The sequence below is a fragment of the Arachis ipaensis genome, chromosome B9 (assembly GCF_059453495.1).
Source record: "Arachis ipaensis isolate K30076 ecotype BB chromosome B9, ASM5945349v1, whole genome shotgun sequence".
Classification (NCBI taxonomy): domain Eukaryota; kingdom Viridiplantae; phylum Streptophyta; class Magnoliopsida; order Fabales; family Fabaceae; genus Arachis; species Arachis ipaensis.
In genome coordinates this window covers 99,068,237-99,083,434 of record NC_142444.1, presented here as the reverse complement: position 1 = coordinate 99,083,434, position 15,198 = coordinate 99,068,237, and the positions used below count along the sequence as shown (strand labels likewise).

General features: G+C 30.0%; 1 protein-coding gene and 1 pseudogene across 1 annotated transcript; one reads left to right on the top strand and one right to left on the bottom strand.

The window, feature by feature from the left end:
* Positions 1 to 488: 488 nt before the first annotated feature.
* On the bottom strand, positions 489 to 1,963 carry LOC148545600 (uncharacterized; annotated as a pseudogene).
* Positions 1,964 to 9,491: 7,528 nt separating this feature from the next.
* Positions 9,492 to 13,924, top strand: LOC107616623 (heavy metal-associated isoprenylated plant protein 30). The gene is made up of 3 exons (XM_016318579.3): positions 9,492 to 9,818; positions 11,066 to 11,141; positions 13,461 to 13,924. The coding sequence occupies exons 1-3, from the start codon at positions 9,660 to 9,662 to the stop codon at positions 13,781 to 13,783; spliced, it is 558 nt and encodes a 185-aa protein (XP_016174065.1). The 5' UTR covers positions 9,492 to 9,659; the 3' UTR covers positions 13,784 to 13,924.
* Positions 13,925 to 15,198: the final 1,274 nt, after the last annotated feature.

Sequence of the window (15,198 nt, the reverse complement as noted above, 5' to 3'; positions counted from 1 at the left end):
TTTTTTTTTTGAGAGATCAGGTTAGAAAACTAGGCTAGTCTGGGCGTCAGATTAGGGGCTTTCTATATATGGGCCAGATCCTGGAGATGTTTTGGGTTATTGACGGAGGAAAAATATCGGTAAAGATTTTCACAAAAATATCGCGTTGCAAGTATAGTTCTAAACCGACAATTAAACCTCAATCAACGTTTAGATTGTTTCTACACCCGTCTTTAAGTGGATCATCAACGTTCCAACCGGGTGGCAAGCAATCCGAATTCTCAATAATGTACCAAACTCTTCTCTTAGATCCAACCAATTGATTACTAGTCCAACCCTTGCATCTAGCTCTTGAAGTCTCAATATTGATGAGTCTTGATTTGCAACTCCAACCACTAAACATCATTCTCTTACGCTTCATTCCACAAAGCCTCCTAAGTTGGCCATCTGTTTCAAGAATACCATACTCAAGTGGGACAGTAAAGCTAATAGAGATAAGTTTTACCCACTCAAATGAAGGAGTAGACGGCAAAGTAGGTATAGAAGTCTCCAACGATCTTGACAAAGCATAACCAACTCCCGTCCAACCTTTCAGAAGGACGTCCACATTTTGAAAAGATTTTTCACTTTTAAACTCTTCTTCACCGAATTCATCTAACTCTTCTCCGTCACTCAAATCATAAATATGAGGTTGAGAGAAATCTACCTCAATGTTGCTTTCAATTTCATCGGGAGAAGGTTCTTCTAACTCAAGGGGTTCACTTGTGGATGCAAATTCATTACTAGGATGGCTTGATTCATGATCATCATGACTAAGGAAACTTGCTTCTTGATCTATTCCGTCCAATTCTTCATAGGGAATATGTCTTGGAGGTTGTGCACTAGCCTCCTCAACATCGATTTCAAGCTTCTTGGAGGAATACTCTACAACTCTAGATTCCCATGGAGGTTCAGCATCTCCTAAGTCTTCGACCACTTCTTCTTCTTCATCAATTATGGCTTCCTCCAATTGTTCCAATACAAAGTCACATTCCTTACTTTTCACTGGAGTTCCTAGTCTCTCCTTCATGCTACACTCTTCTATTGATTCTCCATATGCGGTCATGGGAGTACTTTGAGTGTTGAAGTGCAGAAAAGCTAAATTATCTACTACCTCGATCAACATAGCTATGAACTCTAGTGTTGTTCTTTGCATCTCTCTTTGTCCTTGAAGAAGAACACCAAGGGTGTCATCTATTGGAGACTGGAGTGGATATGAGGGTTCATCAGTTGGGAGAAGGGGTTCATAATAGGAGGGTAGTTCATCATGATAAGGATGTGGTGGTTCAACACTCTCCATCTTTTCCACTTGTTGTACAACACACTCCAGTCCCTTGTTCTCAAGTTGAGATTTGTTAGCCATGAGAGTTTCGTGTGCTTTTCGGCTTTCCTCCCGCTCTATTTGATGGATGGTTGCTTGAAGTCGATCCATTGCTTCCTTAAAATGATCCCGTGGCTCTTGTTCCACTTGGCTAACATAATTGGGATCATATTGCTCTTGGATTGATGGATATGGACATTCCCCTGTAGAGGGTTGTGGTGGAAAGAAAAATTCATCTTGTGGTTGAAAATTCACATACATTGGAGGTGATGTATATTGAGGTGGTAGTTCTTGGGAGTACTTGGGTTAGAATGTGGGTGGTTCTAAGTATGGTTCATAAGGCTCGTAGGGTGGTTGGTATGGTGGATAAGGGTTAGGATCATATGGAAGTGTTTGATTGTAGGGGGCTTGTGAGTATGGTAGTTCAAAGCTATGTTGAAGAGGGGGTTCATAGATATATGATGGTTGTTGTTGATTGTCACAAAGAGGTCCACCATAACCATTGTCTTGGTATGCATCATGGAATGGTTGTTCCTCATAGTATGTTGGTGGAGGTTGTTGCCAAGAAGGTTGTCCATAAGCTTGAGGCTCCTCCCACCTTTGATTGTCGCATCCTTAATGCATGTTCTCATTGTAGCTTCCGTTCCCTACAACATAATTTGAACCAAACTCATAGCCAAAGAGGTGAGAATCCATAGTATCAAGAGAAAATAAAAACAAAAACTAATAAAAAATAATGAAAATAAACTCCTAGAACTAGAAACAATAACAAAGAAACGAAAAGGTAAACATTTTCACAATATTCACAATAACCAATAATAAGGCACACATTTGCAATTTCCTGGCAACGGTGCCAAAAACTTGACAGAGGAAAAATGTTGGTAAAGATTTTCACAAAAATATCGCGTTGCAAGTATAGTTCTAAACCGACAATTAAACCTCAATCAATGCTTAGATTGTTTGTCACTTAAGCAAACCCAATAAAATTTCTTGAAGTATTTAAATATCGGGTCGTCTCTCAAGGAATTGCAGGGAAGTGTATTTATTATTGGTTATGAAAAAGCATATTTTTGGATTTTGTAATAAGAGACAAGAAAGTAAAATGGCGAGAAAATAAACTAATAACTAAGAAGGCTTTTAGCAAGGATTGAGAATTAGAAGTCCTATCCTTATTATCATCATCAATTGTGATGGTAAATGTGAATTGCCTTCACTTAGTTAACCTCTAACCAATGGAAGAAGGTCAAGTGCATACAATCAACTTGAGTTTACAAGTCCTAGTCAACTCATAGTGAGAGACTAGCTTTAGTGAAGTTTAAGCTAACCGGCAATCTCCAATTACCATTTAACAAAATACTTTTGATAACTCAAGAGTCTCTAAATAATCAATCCAAGTCAAAAACATAAAAATCTAAATTGAAATCCAACCAAGCATTTTATCAAACACTTGGAAGGCGCAAAATAAAAGTATAGAAAAGTAATAAGAGAATGTAAAATCTAAGACCAATAATTACAAGGAATCAATAATAACAAATGAAGAAAGAAGCAACAAACAAGAAATACCTCAAATTGCATTAAAAAGAAAATTGAATATAACATGAAGAGTCATAAATCAAATTGGGAAAGTAAAGACATCAACAAGAGAAAATAAACTAAGATAATAGAATAATAAAATGTAGAAGAGAAACTAAATTAAAATAAGATGAAAATCTGAATTGGAGAAGAAATAAAACTAAAAACCCTAAAACCTAGAGAGATGAGAGAGCTCTCTCTAGAAACCTACATCTAAAACCTAAAAATTGTGTCTGAATGAGAAGTGAATGATTTTCCCTTCCAGCTCTACTCTGCAGCCTCTAATATGTATTTTCGGGCTTGAAACTGGGTCAAAAGCAGCCCAAAAATCGCCCCCAACGTCTTCTGTTTAATGCAGCACGTGGCGCTCTATCACGCGTACGCGTCGCTTGAACTCGGCATTGGCCATGCGTAGGCGTCAGCCACGCGTGTGTGTCATTTGGACATTGACATGGAGGCAGAAGTCGGCTAATTAAGAAATCAATATAAAGAATGCGTTGAGAGTATAGTCCTTAACCAGCTAAAATCTGCCTTGTCAATTTAGAAAAGTTGTCACGAAATTTAGAAATAAAAATACTGGGAGTATGAGTCCCAGGTCGTCTCCCAACGAGTTGCAGGAAAGGGTGCTAACTTATTAATCAGGAATTTTTGAAAGAGTTTAAGTTTGGATAATGAGCAATAATTATAAATGAAAGCAATAAAACTAAGAATTATTATTAATATAAAAAGACCTTGACTGGGGGAATGATTAATTGGAAGTTCTATCCTTGTTGGGATCTCTTAAGTGTAGTATAAAAAAGGTTGTTGTTTTCACTTAGTTAACCCTTACTAAATAAGAGAAAGTCAAGTGATTGAGCTAATCTTTATTCGCAAATCCTAGTCCTCTCCCTTGGGAAGGTTTAGCGTTAGTAAATACAAAACTAGCCAACAACTTCCAGTTTAATCAGCACTTAAGCCTTCCAACTCAAGTGTCTCCTTTTAATCAACTCCCATGTCAATTTTGGGAATCTACTCCATTGACATGAATATAATACTTAGAATAAAAGAAGACATAATAAATTAATTAAAATAAAATAGAGATTGAAAATAAATTAAAAGTAAAAGTAATCCTCTTCACTAACAATTTATGAAAATAATCCAATTAGAATTCTAAATAAAATAAATAAGGATATGGAAGAGTAAGGGACAAGTAAACAAACTAGAATAATGTCTTCAACGGAAGTAATGACTTTTCAATATCCAAAAGCATGAAATAATGAATGTAAAGTGAACATAGAGGGAAAGTAATCCTCTCTAAATTCAGATCTAAAAACCTAAAACTATCCTAATGTATCTAAAACTGTATGTCTATTATGTCTAAGATGCGTGTGTCTTGAGTCTCTGCATGTTCCCTGGCTTTATTCTGTGTTTCTGGACCGAAAACTGGGTCAAAACGCGGCCCGAAATCGCCCCCAGCGTTTTCTGTTAATTCTACAGATCACGCAGGTCACGCGTACGCGCCGTCCACGCGTTCGTGTCATTCAGCGATTTTTCTTGTCACGCGTACGCGTCGTCCATGCATTCGCGTCATTCGTGCAGACTCCAATCCACACGTTTGCATCAGGCACGCACTCGCGTCGCTGCGATTTTTTCCATTCTACGCGTTCGCATGAGCCATGCGCGCGCGTCGGTCTTCGCTGGTCCTTACCTTAGTTTCTTGTGTTCCTTCCATTTTTGCAAGCTTCCTCTCCATTTTCTAAGCCATTCCTGCCCTATGAAGCTTGAAACACTTAACACACGGATCACGGCATCGAATGGTATAAAGGAGAGTTAAAATATACTAATTAAAGATCTTTAAGAAGCAAGTTTTCAACCATAGAATAATACTAGGAAGGAATTATAAAATCATGCAATTAGTATGAATAAGTGGGTGAAGACTTGATGAAACCGTTCAATTAAACACAAGATAAACCATAAAATAATGGTTTATCAAACATTGTCTCAGTCACGCGTACGCGTCGTCCACGCGTGCGCGTCGTTACTAGATTCTCAAAACTTCAATTTCCTGTGTTCCTTCCACTTTTGCATACTTTTTTTTCGTCCTCTAAGCCATTCCTGCCCTATAAACCCTGCAAACACTTAACAAACATATCACGGCATCAAATGGTAATAAGAGAGAATTAAAATTAGCACATTTAAGGCCAAAGAAGCATGTTTTCAATCATAGCACAAAATTAGAAAGGAAAATGTAAAACATGCGAATTATATGAATAAGTGTGAGAATAATGGATAAAATCCACTCAATTCAATACAAATAAACCATAAAATAGTGGTTTATCAGTTATACAGTACATAATTACGAGGGAGTAGCAAACTTTTTATCTTTTGGATATATATATATATATATATATATAGATTATTCTGTTTGTGTATGTATCTGTTTATCTTTTTAGTTTGCATAATCTCACATTTCTTTTTATTTGCGAATTATCTTTAAGGGAATTTTTTTTTAATCGAGTTCTATTAATCCGTTTACAGGCTTGATATTATAAATAACAGTATCAATTTAGTTTTAAGTTGATAACACTCGATGTTTCGGTATGAACATACTATACTGAATATTGGGTCGTTACAACTTGGATATCAATGGAAGAGAATGTATTTACTTCGGAGGCCATGAAATCAGTAGAATCAATAGATCTTCAAGTTGATGTAGATCCAGATTTTTTCCTTTAATTTAAACTTATTGATCGGAGCCTTTACTTCCACCAAATTGAGATGATTCGTAAAGCAATCGGGTTTTCATCAAACTCTTTTCTGTGAGTTCAAGAGAGAAGGCAAGAATTAGGTAAGAAGAAGAAATTAGAAGAAGAAAAAATCGATTGGTATTACGCTTAAGAATTTACTTTATCAAGTATTATTTTAATTCTTCTGTAAGATTTATCAGATTGTATTTTTGGTTCTTCTTTTGAAATTTAATTCTTTACCAATCTATTATCTTTGATGCTCGTCGCATCATGTTAAATTTGAGTGAGTTCAAGGAATTTAGTGAAGGAAAATTTCACAAAAAATAATAGAGTTGGAAAGAATTATGATTGAAGAGAAAAGCTTCAAGTCACATAAATTCTTTTGAAAAAAGTTTGGTAACCAAAAAATTCTAGTCATAATTAGCCAAAATTTTTTATAATTTATTTTATTTATATAACTTAACAATAGTTTTATTTTTTTATCTCACTTTCTATCAATTCACTTATTATATTCTTTATCAGTCCCACTTATTAATATCGTATTCTTTACTATTAGGCATTCTTGTAATCAATACTTAATATTTCATTTTATAATTTAATTTTTATATTTAAGAATACAATAAAGACTAATAATAATTATAAAAAATAGTAACGATAATTTGTATTAAATAAAAAATAATTTGTCAATCAATCAATTTGCGAGAATATGAAAAACTACACTAGCTTTGATGAGGTATGGTAATAATCTGATTTAATTTTTTTGTGTGTTTTTATGTTCATTTATAATTATATTGTACTAACTAAGTTCATACACATAACATTCATACGTTTATATATATAACATTCATAATTACATACAACTAACATCTAAAAATTAAATTCATGTTCATTAGATATTACATCCATACACATATCATTTTTTAATTATTGCATAAATAACTATAAAGTTAACACAGATGTTTTTAAATTTTATCATTATTGAATTTAAAAATATTAAATTCTTAAATTAATTTATTTAATTGATAAATTTACTCATAACATTCATAAATTCATACACATAACATCCATAATTTCATGTTAATAACATCCATAATTTTATACTCATAATATTCATAATTTCATACATATGATGTTTATAATTAATAAACTTTTATAATTAATATTATCAAATTTTAAACTATACATCTTATTGTATTCTTCAAATTATCTCATATGTGTACTAATAGGTCATGATTTTAATTATTTTAATATTTTTATTTAATATTCATATGTATGCTTATTTATTAATTTTAATATGACGAGTTAATAATTATTTTTAAAATTTTATTTTTTAATTTTTGCTTCTATTTTATTTTTTTTATTTTTTAATAGTCTATATGTAAACTATAAATAGTAGAAGTTGTTAAAAATTTTTAATTTAACTTCCATATTTTTTATGAGAATTATTGCATTTTAATGAATAATAATGTGATTGAGAGATATTAGATATTTGATTTAGGAGAAATTGAAATTGATTTTAGAAAGAACATTAATGACTCTAAGTATGCAGCAAAATAGTAGGTGATAAGGAAAATAAATGATAAGAAGGTGTATGTCACTTACTTATCAAGAGAATGAAAATTTTTATGTGAGATTTTTATATTGTAATTATTCTTTGGCTACTTAGCATCACTCAATTCTTTTTCTACGAATCTTTTCCTACAATACTTAATTACACAATTTTACTATAAATAGTATCTGAAATAACTAACTTCCTAAAACAGAAACTCTAGCAAACTGACTCCTAAAACCAGAAATAATCTAACTAACTTTCTTTTACTGACTTAATAACTAACTTGCCATGTTAACTTCTAGCTAACTAACTGTACAATCACTCAATCAACTAACATAGCTGAAGCTTTAGCTCAGGTAACATTTATTTCAATAAAATGTAGCCTAGCTAATACAAACAGTGCCGAAACAAGATTACGATCTTGATTTCAAAGTTAAAAATTATAATATGACTAGTAAAAATAAAAGAAGAAGAAAGAAACAGAAAGATAGAGAATGAGAATAACTTGACCGAATAAATTATGATTTACTTTAACTCTTTAACTGATATAGCTGTACTTGACCGAATAATAACAATACAATTTTTTTATCCTGACAGAATATTTAATTTTACAAAAAAAAAGGATTCATAACATTTTTGAAAAAATGTTAGATAATCTATGATACACGAATACTGACATGGACATGAGATACGACACGATATGGGACACGCCAACACATAAATTTTAAAATCTTACATGACACATGACACGCATACATATAAAATATAAAGTATTTTTTTAGATAAATCGTAATGAAATTTTGATATTTTATTCATATTAAAATATAAATTAAATTTTTTAATTATTTTTAATGTCTTATTTTAATTATATCAAGTATTTAAAATATTTTTTGTTTTAATAAATAATAATATATACTATATCTAAATTTATTTTAAATATATATGTTAAGAATAAGACTAGACACACTGACACGTGATGGTATTTAGGTGTGTCCAGATGTGTTCGAAGAAGAATTTTTTATTTTTTATTAAGACACGGTTGAACACAACAGACACACGTGTCGGACGAGTGTCGGTGAATATCGTGTCCGAAATGTGTTCGACACACGGCAACTCAACCAAGTGTCCGTGATTCATAGTGGATAACTAATATTTTCTTCTTACTTCTGTCTTGCTTAAACTAATACAGTTATTTTTTTTCTCTAGAAGTATCAACCCCGATCATTCTTTTTATTTTTATATGGATAACAAAAATATTTCATGACTAATAAATCAACATTTATATATTGTTTTACATATTTTTCAATAAAATTATTTATTAAAAAATCAAATATATCATAGTAGAAGAATTAATTAAATTTGTTATAATTGGATAATTAAATTTTTTTATATTAGTATAATTAATCAAAGTTTATTATAAACATCCAATATATAAGTATTCTTAATTTCTTATACAGTCCACTTGAAAATATCCCGACTTTGGAAATAGACAACACACGCACAATACATATATATATAGCAGCACTAGAAACCCACAATTTACCACAAGAGCTTAGATAGCAACTATATATATATATATATATATATATTACATTGATGCATGGTTGTGTGGTTGATGTGAATGAACGAACAATGGAATAATGCTGTTATCATCATCAGTGGTTCAAATCAGCATGAGAGCATCCACTACCATATATTATTATATTCTAAATCCATAATTCAATCAATAATGCTTAGTTATTTTAGAAGCACGTACGTACATAGATAGGAAAATATTCTTTTATTCGTATTCTCTTCTTACAGCTGCTGTTAAAATATAGGAAACAACTATACCCATTGTAGTTGAAGCACTACTAAACAAATTAGTAAAATGCAATGTGTCAGAATATTATTTATTATGACTTTAATTTATAGGAAGTCATCTAGACAATTGGTGCACGTTATTGTTGTTGTAACGATTTTTCAAAGATGTCTTGCAATAAAGGGCTAAGATGGATAGATTGATAGATAGATTATCAGAGAGAATATATTTTCTTTTCCCTTAGCATCCAAACACTGCTTTAATAATTTTCTTTTCTTAATAAACTCATCCATATCATATATCCCCCACGAGATTGTTATTCTCATTTTTTCATTATATAGGGGTTTTAGATACCATTCCTGTCTGAAAGGTTGTAACATCAATTTGGTTTAGTTGATAGAATAATAGAAATAATAATAATAATGCCACATATATACATAACAAATATCTCCTTATTCTATCTGTATAAAAAGAATTGATACTCCTTTCTTCTTAGCTTGTACCATGAATTGTGCCCCATGATATATATATATATAAATTAAAACTACTTCATTCATCTTCACTAAAAAATATACTTAAGAGGGTGCAAATGGTGTAAAAGAATATATTCCATATGCTGGTGGCTGGTTTCTTCATTAGATTGTTCTTCTTTTCTTGTTTAAAACTACCATGGCTTCCTTTCTAGAGAGAGTTTTTGGCTCTAGCATCTCAACCTTTATATTACGTTGTTTTGCATATCAAGATCAACATAATCATCACCATAATAACCATCACACTTTCAATAATAAGAACTTCAAGATGCCTAAGGCTCGACCTATTTCCTTACAGGTTTGCTCATATATATGAAACAATTTTTATATAATTTTTCTTTTCTTGTGTATATATATATATGCTAGCTCTTGAAATTTATTCAGTTATAAATATATAAATTGGGACTGATTAATTAGATTGCAGAGAAATTAATCAGTTTTCCTATTATATTTTACTTTGTTTCAGTCTTACTTCATCCGTCAGAATTATATTGAATTAAGTGGAAGTATTTTATATATTTTTTCCTCTTATTTTTGACTCATGCAAACGAATTTTTTAGTTTATTCAATTTATAATAAATTTTGGTGAACTATTAGGGAGAGAAAGGGGGGGGGGGGGTTCTTGTTTATAAACTCTTTGATGTTCACTACTAGTACTGAAGACTACTTATTTTATCATTTAGAAAAAAAAAAGTGAAACGACAAAAAACGTAAGAAAGAAACAAAAGTTATTATATGATGGACCAAATTCTCAAAAAGAGAATAAAAAAGTGTGTATATATAAACCATGCATGGATACATATATAAAAGAAAGGCAACTACTCTCATGAAGATGCCAACAACATCTTTTTATGATGATCCTTGTTTAAAAAGTGTAACTTATTTGTTTAGCAACACTTTAAATAAAAGTAATATTTTTACTTCAAATAAAAATCAAGTCTTACAATCTATTATCTAATGGTCAAAATGATGTATCTTCACATAATGACAATCATTAAATCTTCATTGGAGTACCACTAAAAAAAATGTTATCAATCATCAGCCAGTCATATTTGGTGTTTGAAAAATTGATTATATTAAAATATAAAAAGATTGATTATTTTATTATGACATATTTATTTGATATACTACTTATTGTAAAAAAAATTGATTATTTTCACAATTAATTATTTTATTATAAAAATATGTAAAATGTAATGTAATATATATTTATGAATATATAGTGATTAATTAATAATTAATTTTTATATTCATAGAATATTTTATATGTTCCAATACATACCTATATTTTTATGGGATTTTTTTATAACTATAATATGGAAAAATGGCAAAATTTTCATTAATAAATTAAAAAAATACCCTAGTTCAAATCCAATTTCTTAGAGCTAGTTAATATGTAAGTTTTTTTTTTTTGAGCTTGTAATATCTTCGGTTAAGAAAAAAAAACATTATAAAAATGATTATTTGTCAAAAATTGCTTTTTAATATTTTGAAAATAGGTAAATCCTTTAAAGTTCAGGTTATAGCATACTTGTTTGGTTTCAGACTGTTGACCTGAAAGTAAGGATGTGCTGCACTGGTTGCGAAAGAGTTGTTAAGAATGCCATTTACAAGCTCAGAGGTAATAATACTATTAATTAATTCTTAAGCATCATTCACATATTCAAGCATCGTGTATGCTTTAGTATTATTAATTAATTTTCTCTTATTAGTTTTCACTTTTTTCTTTGGGAAATTTAAACAAAGTTGCCCTTTTCAATGGATCAAAACGCACATGCATCTTACACAAAAAATATGACAATCAATTCACACCAACTTAATAGACATGCTATCTTAATTTTGGAAGTTTAATCCTATCTGTGAATGGATTCTCTCAATCTTTTTTTAATAATTGAGAGAGTAAAGTGTGATCTCACACCATTAATTTTATAAATAAAATTAAAAATAAATATAAAAAAAAGTAATAAAAAATTAAAAATTATACTTTATATTCACAATTTTTTTTTAACAATTGAGAGAATCTATTCCCATCTGTCATCCATCATATAACTTTTTATCTCTAACTAATTTAAAAAAATCTGTTAAAATATAATATTCTATATTTAGCCAGTGATTACTATATATATATATATATGACAACGTAATTAGCAAAACATATTTAGAAGAGGCCCCATCTTTAGACATGCTACCACTGTTTTTGTTTCCCTTTTACAAGTAACATATTTAGCATGTGCCATATTAATGATATAAGACAAAGAAAGAAAATAAAAAAAAAATTAATTTTTAGTTAGTTAATATTAATTAATTTAAAAATTTAAAATTATAATTTAAAATAAAAAATTTATAATTTAAAATTTAAAATTTAAAATAAATAATATAATTTTAAAAATTAATTGATATTGACGGGAAAATTAATTTTCTAAATTAATTTACTATCGTTACTCTAAGAATACAAATGCTACATAAGCTATGAAGAAGTAATTGATGCTCTAACCTGCTACTAGGTGCTAGCACACGAACGTAGTTAGACCTTCTCTCTGTTTTCCATGTGCCTATGTAATTATGTATATGATTGGAGAAACTATGTAATTATTAAGCATTTAAATTTATGTGCATGTTACTATCTAGTAAAGTGATATTTCACTTGAAATAATCCACTATTATCGTATATGTCTAGCTAAAATATCACTCTATATTAAGACTTGGTTTGGTAAAGCTTTTTGAAAAGGTGTTTGTACTTTTTAAAAGTTCAAGCTTTTCATTTTGTGTTTGGTAAATTAAAAAGATTATGTGATTGTGCTTGCAACTTTTAAAAGATCGAAGTACTTTTGAAAGCACCTAAGATAGAGCTTTTTAAAATTGGCTTGTACTTTTCAAAATTTAAAAGTCTAATATAACCTCATATGTTAACTAATTTTCAAATTTAATACTTGCATTGATGTCTATTATAGTATTTTTAAATTTTAAAAGCTAATTTTACCAAACACAATTAATGTTGCTTATATTTATTAAAAGCTATTTTTAATTTGATTTACCAAACATAAATGCTACAACTTTTAAAAAGCCATCTTTTAAAAATTAACTTTTATAAGCTACTTTTAAAAAGTAAAAACTTTACCAAACTAAGCCTAACAATAATATAAGCATAATCAATCTAAATATTTCATAAACACTTAAATTTTTTCTATATAATTGAATTTTGATATAAAAAAGCTCCAATGAAATGTTTTTGAAGTTTTAAAATTGATGTATACAAGTAAAACGATTTGAAATTTTACTTTATAATAAAAATATGGAAAAGTCTAGGGGCCAACAATTTTATTGAATTTTGGCCAGCATGTAACCAGCAGAAAAATGTGAGTCATTGGATGAAATTTCACACCAATCTCACACCATTAAATCATCATTGATGACTATTTGATAGCTACCAATCACAAAAGTTACTGGCCCTAGCATTGCTCTAAAAAATATTAATGAAATGATGTCGGTCTTATTTTAGAGAGATGATTTCATTTAGTATAAAATTAATTAAATTTTATTGTTTTATATAAAGTTTAAATGAATTGAGCTCAAATGTTAGAATGATAAATTCACATTTAGTCTCAAATCACTATTTATAATATATGATGTTACAAATATTGATATACATTCTGTGAGACTAAAATAAAATTAATTTAAAACTAAGCACCGAAAATATTCTTGTTCCTTATTTATTTTTGTCATGAATAAAGTTAGACTAACATATTTTTGCATTAGATACTCTGTTAAGTATCTTATCAAACATGATTTATTTTCAGAAGATCACATGTATATTATTCTTTTTCTTTTTCAGAAAATAAATCTTGTCATTCAAAAACTTAAATAGTAATTTACTGATTACTAATAATAAACATGTTTTTCATGAGACATATGACTAAGGGCAGTTATTTGTGTTGAGCAGGGATAGATTCGGTGGAAGTGGATTTGGAAATGGAGAGGGTGACAGTGACAGGGTACGTTGAGAGGAACAAGGTGTTGAAGGCAGTGAGAAGGGCCGGGAAGAGGGCAGAGTTCTGGCCATACCCAAATCCACCATTGTATTTCACAACCCCCACAAACTACTTCAAGGACACAACCACTGAGTTCAAGCAGAGTTACAACTACTACAGGCATGGTTACAACCTTGGTGAGAGACATGGAACTTTTCCAATGTCTCAGCGTGGCGATGACCAAGTTAGCAACTTTTTCAATGATGATAATGTCCATGCTTGCACACTCATGTAACTAATTAAGAAATTTAGCTCTGTTATTGTGTATAAGTAGTATTTGTATTTCTTTTCTATAGTTGTGGAGACTTTAATTAATACAACTATATATTAATGTAAACAGTAAAAGGTCTTGTTATTTTATCCATTACCAACAAAAACTACTAATCTTTAAGAGTGACAAAGTAGCTAATCTATACTGCTTCGCTAAAATTTGTCCCAAAAATTAGGCGAATCAATCCATACTACCAAAAAATGGACACAAAATACTAGACCGTGCTGCTTTATATATGATGGGTTGGTGAACTAGTTTACTTAACTCTTTTTTAAAAAATAAATTAATAAAAAATATAATTAAAAAATTAAATACAAATAAAAAATAATCAAATTATAATATAATTTTTTATTATTTCTTTTAAATTTTTTAACTTTCATAAAATTGTTAAAAATAATATTCGTCAATAAAATCATCTTTATTTTAAGAAATAAGTCATATAATTTAAGTATATATATAAAAATATAAAATAAAATAAATAAAATTAATAACTAAAAGAATGAAAAAATGTGTTTGAGAATTGTATAATTGTTAAATTTTGTAGTATTTATTTTTTTATTTAATAAAAATATAAATAAAATAACTTTTGATCTGGTAACTTAGCCCCCAGCCCTCGTAAAAACTATGAGTTAGGCAGTGTAGGTTTGGCGAATTTTTTTTAATTTTGCAGGTTTTAAATCCTAACTCGTCCCGCCCTTTTTGACAGGTTCGGTGGGTTGATCCGGCAAGTTTGATTTGTTACCGCTACTAATACCTAGTGCGTATGGTGAATTCGATTTATCAAAACACTCTTAATCCAAAAGTTATGTCTCTCCGCTTTCTTTGGTAGCGTTTATTTTGAGGTATTGAGATTGAGACTGGAAAACTAAAATCCAGTATTATGTTTGTGGACTGATAATAGAACTAAAATTTTAGTCTTGGACACAAAATTTTAGTCTCTTCAGTACCTCCAAAAGGTGGGTACACAGAAGACTAAAGTTTTTGAAAAAGGAGATTGAAACTTTAATAGAATTTTTTTCCAAAAAATCCCTATTCAACATGTATAATTTCCTTTCTACTCTCTCTATGTAAACAGAGAACAAATTATGACAAACAAATTAGGGAAGAGAGGAGGAAGGGGAAAGAAGGGGCAATATCACAGGGAGCCACCGCTGCCATCGTCGCCATCGTGTTTCTGATTAGGGCACAGGGAGGGACATATCGCGAAGAAGAGAAACAAAGAAGGAGAGAAATGAGCAGAGAACCGGGGGGAAGAAGAAGAAGAGGAGAACATTGCTGGCAAGGAAGGTGGTCGAGCTGCCATCAACCAAGAGAGGGAAATATATAGATGAAGGGAAGGAAAGAGGGAACCTGAGAGAGAGATTTCGAAAAGAGAAAGA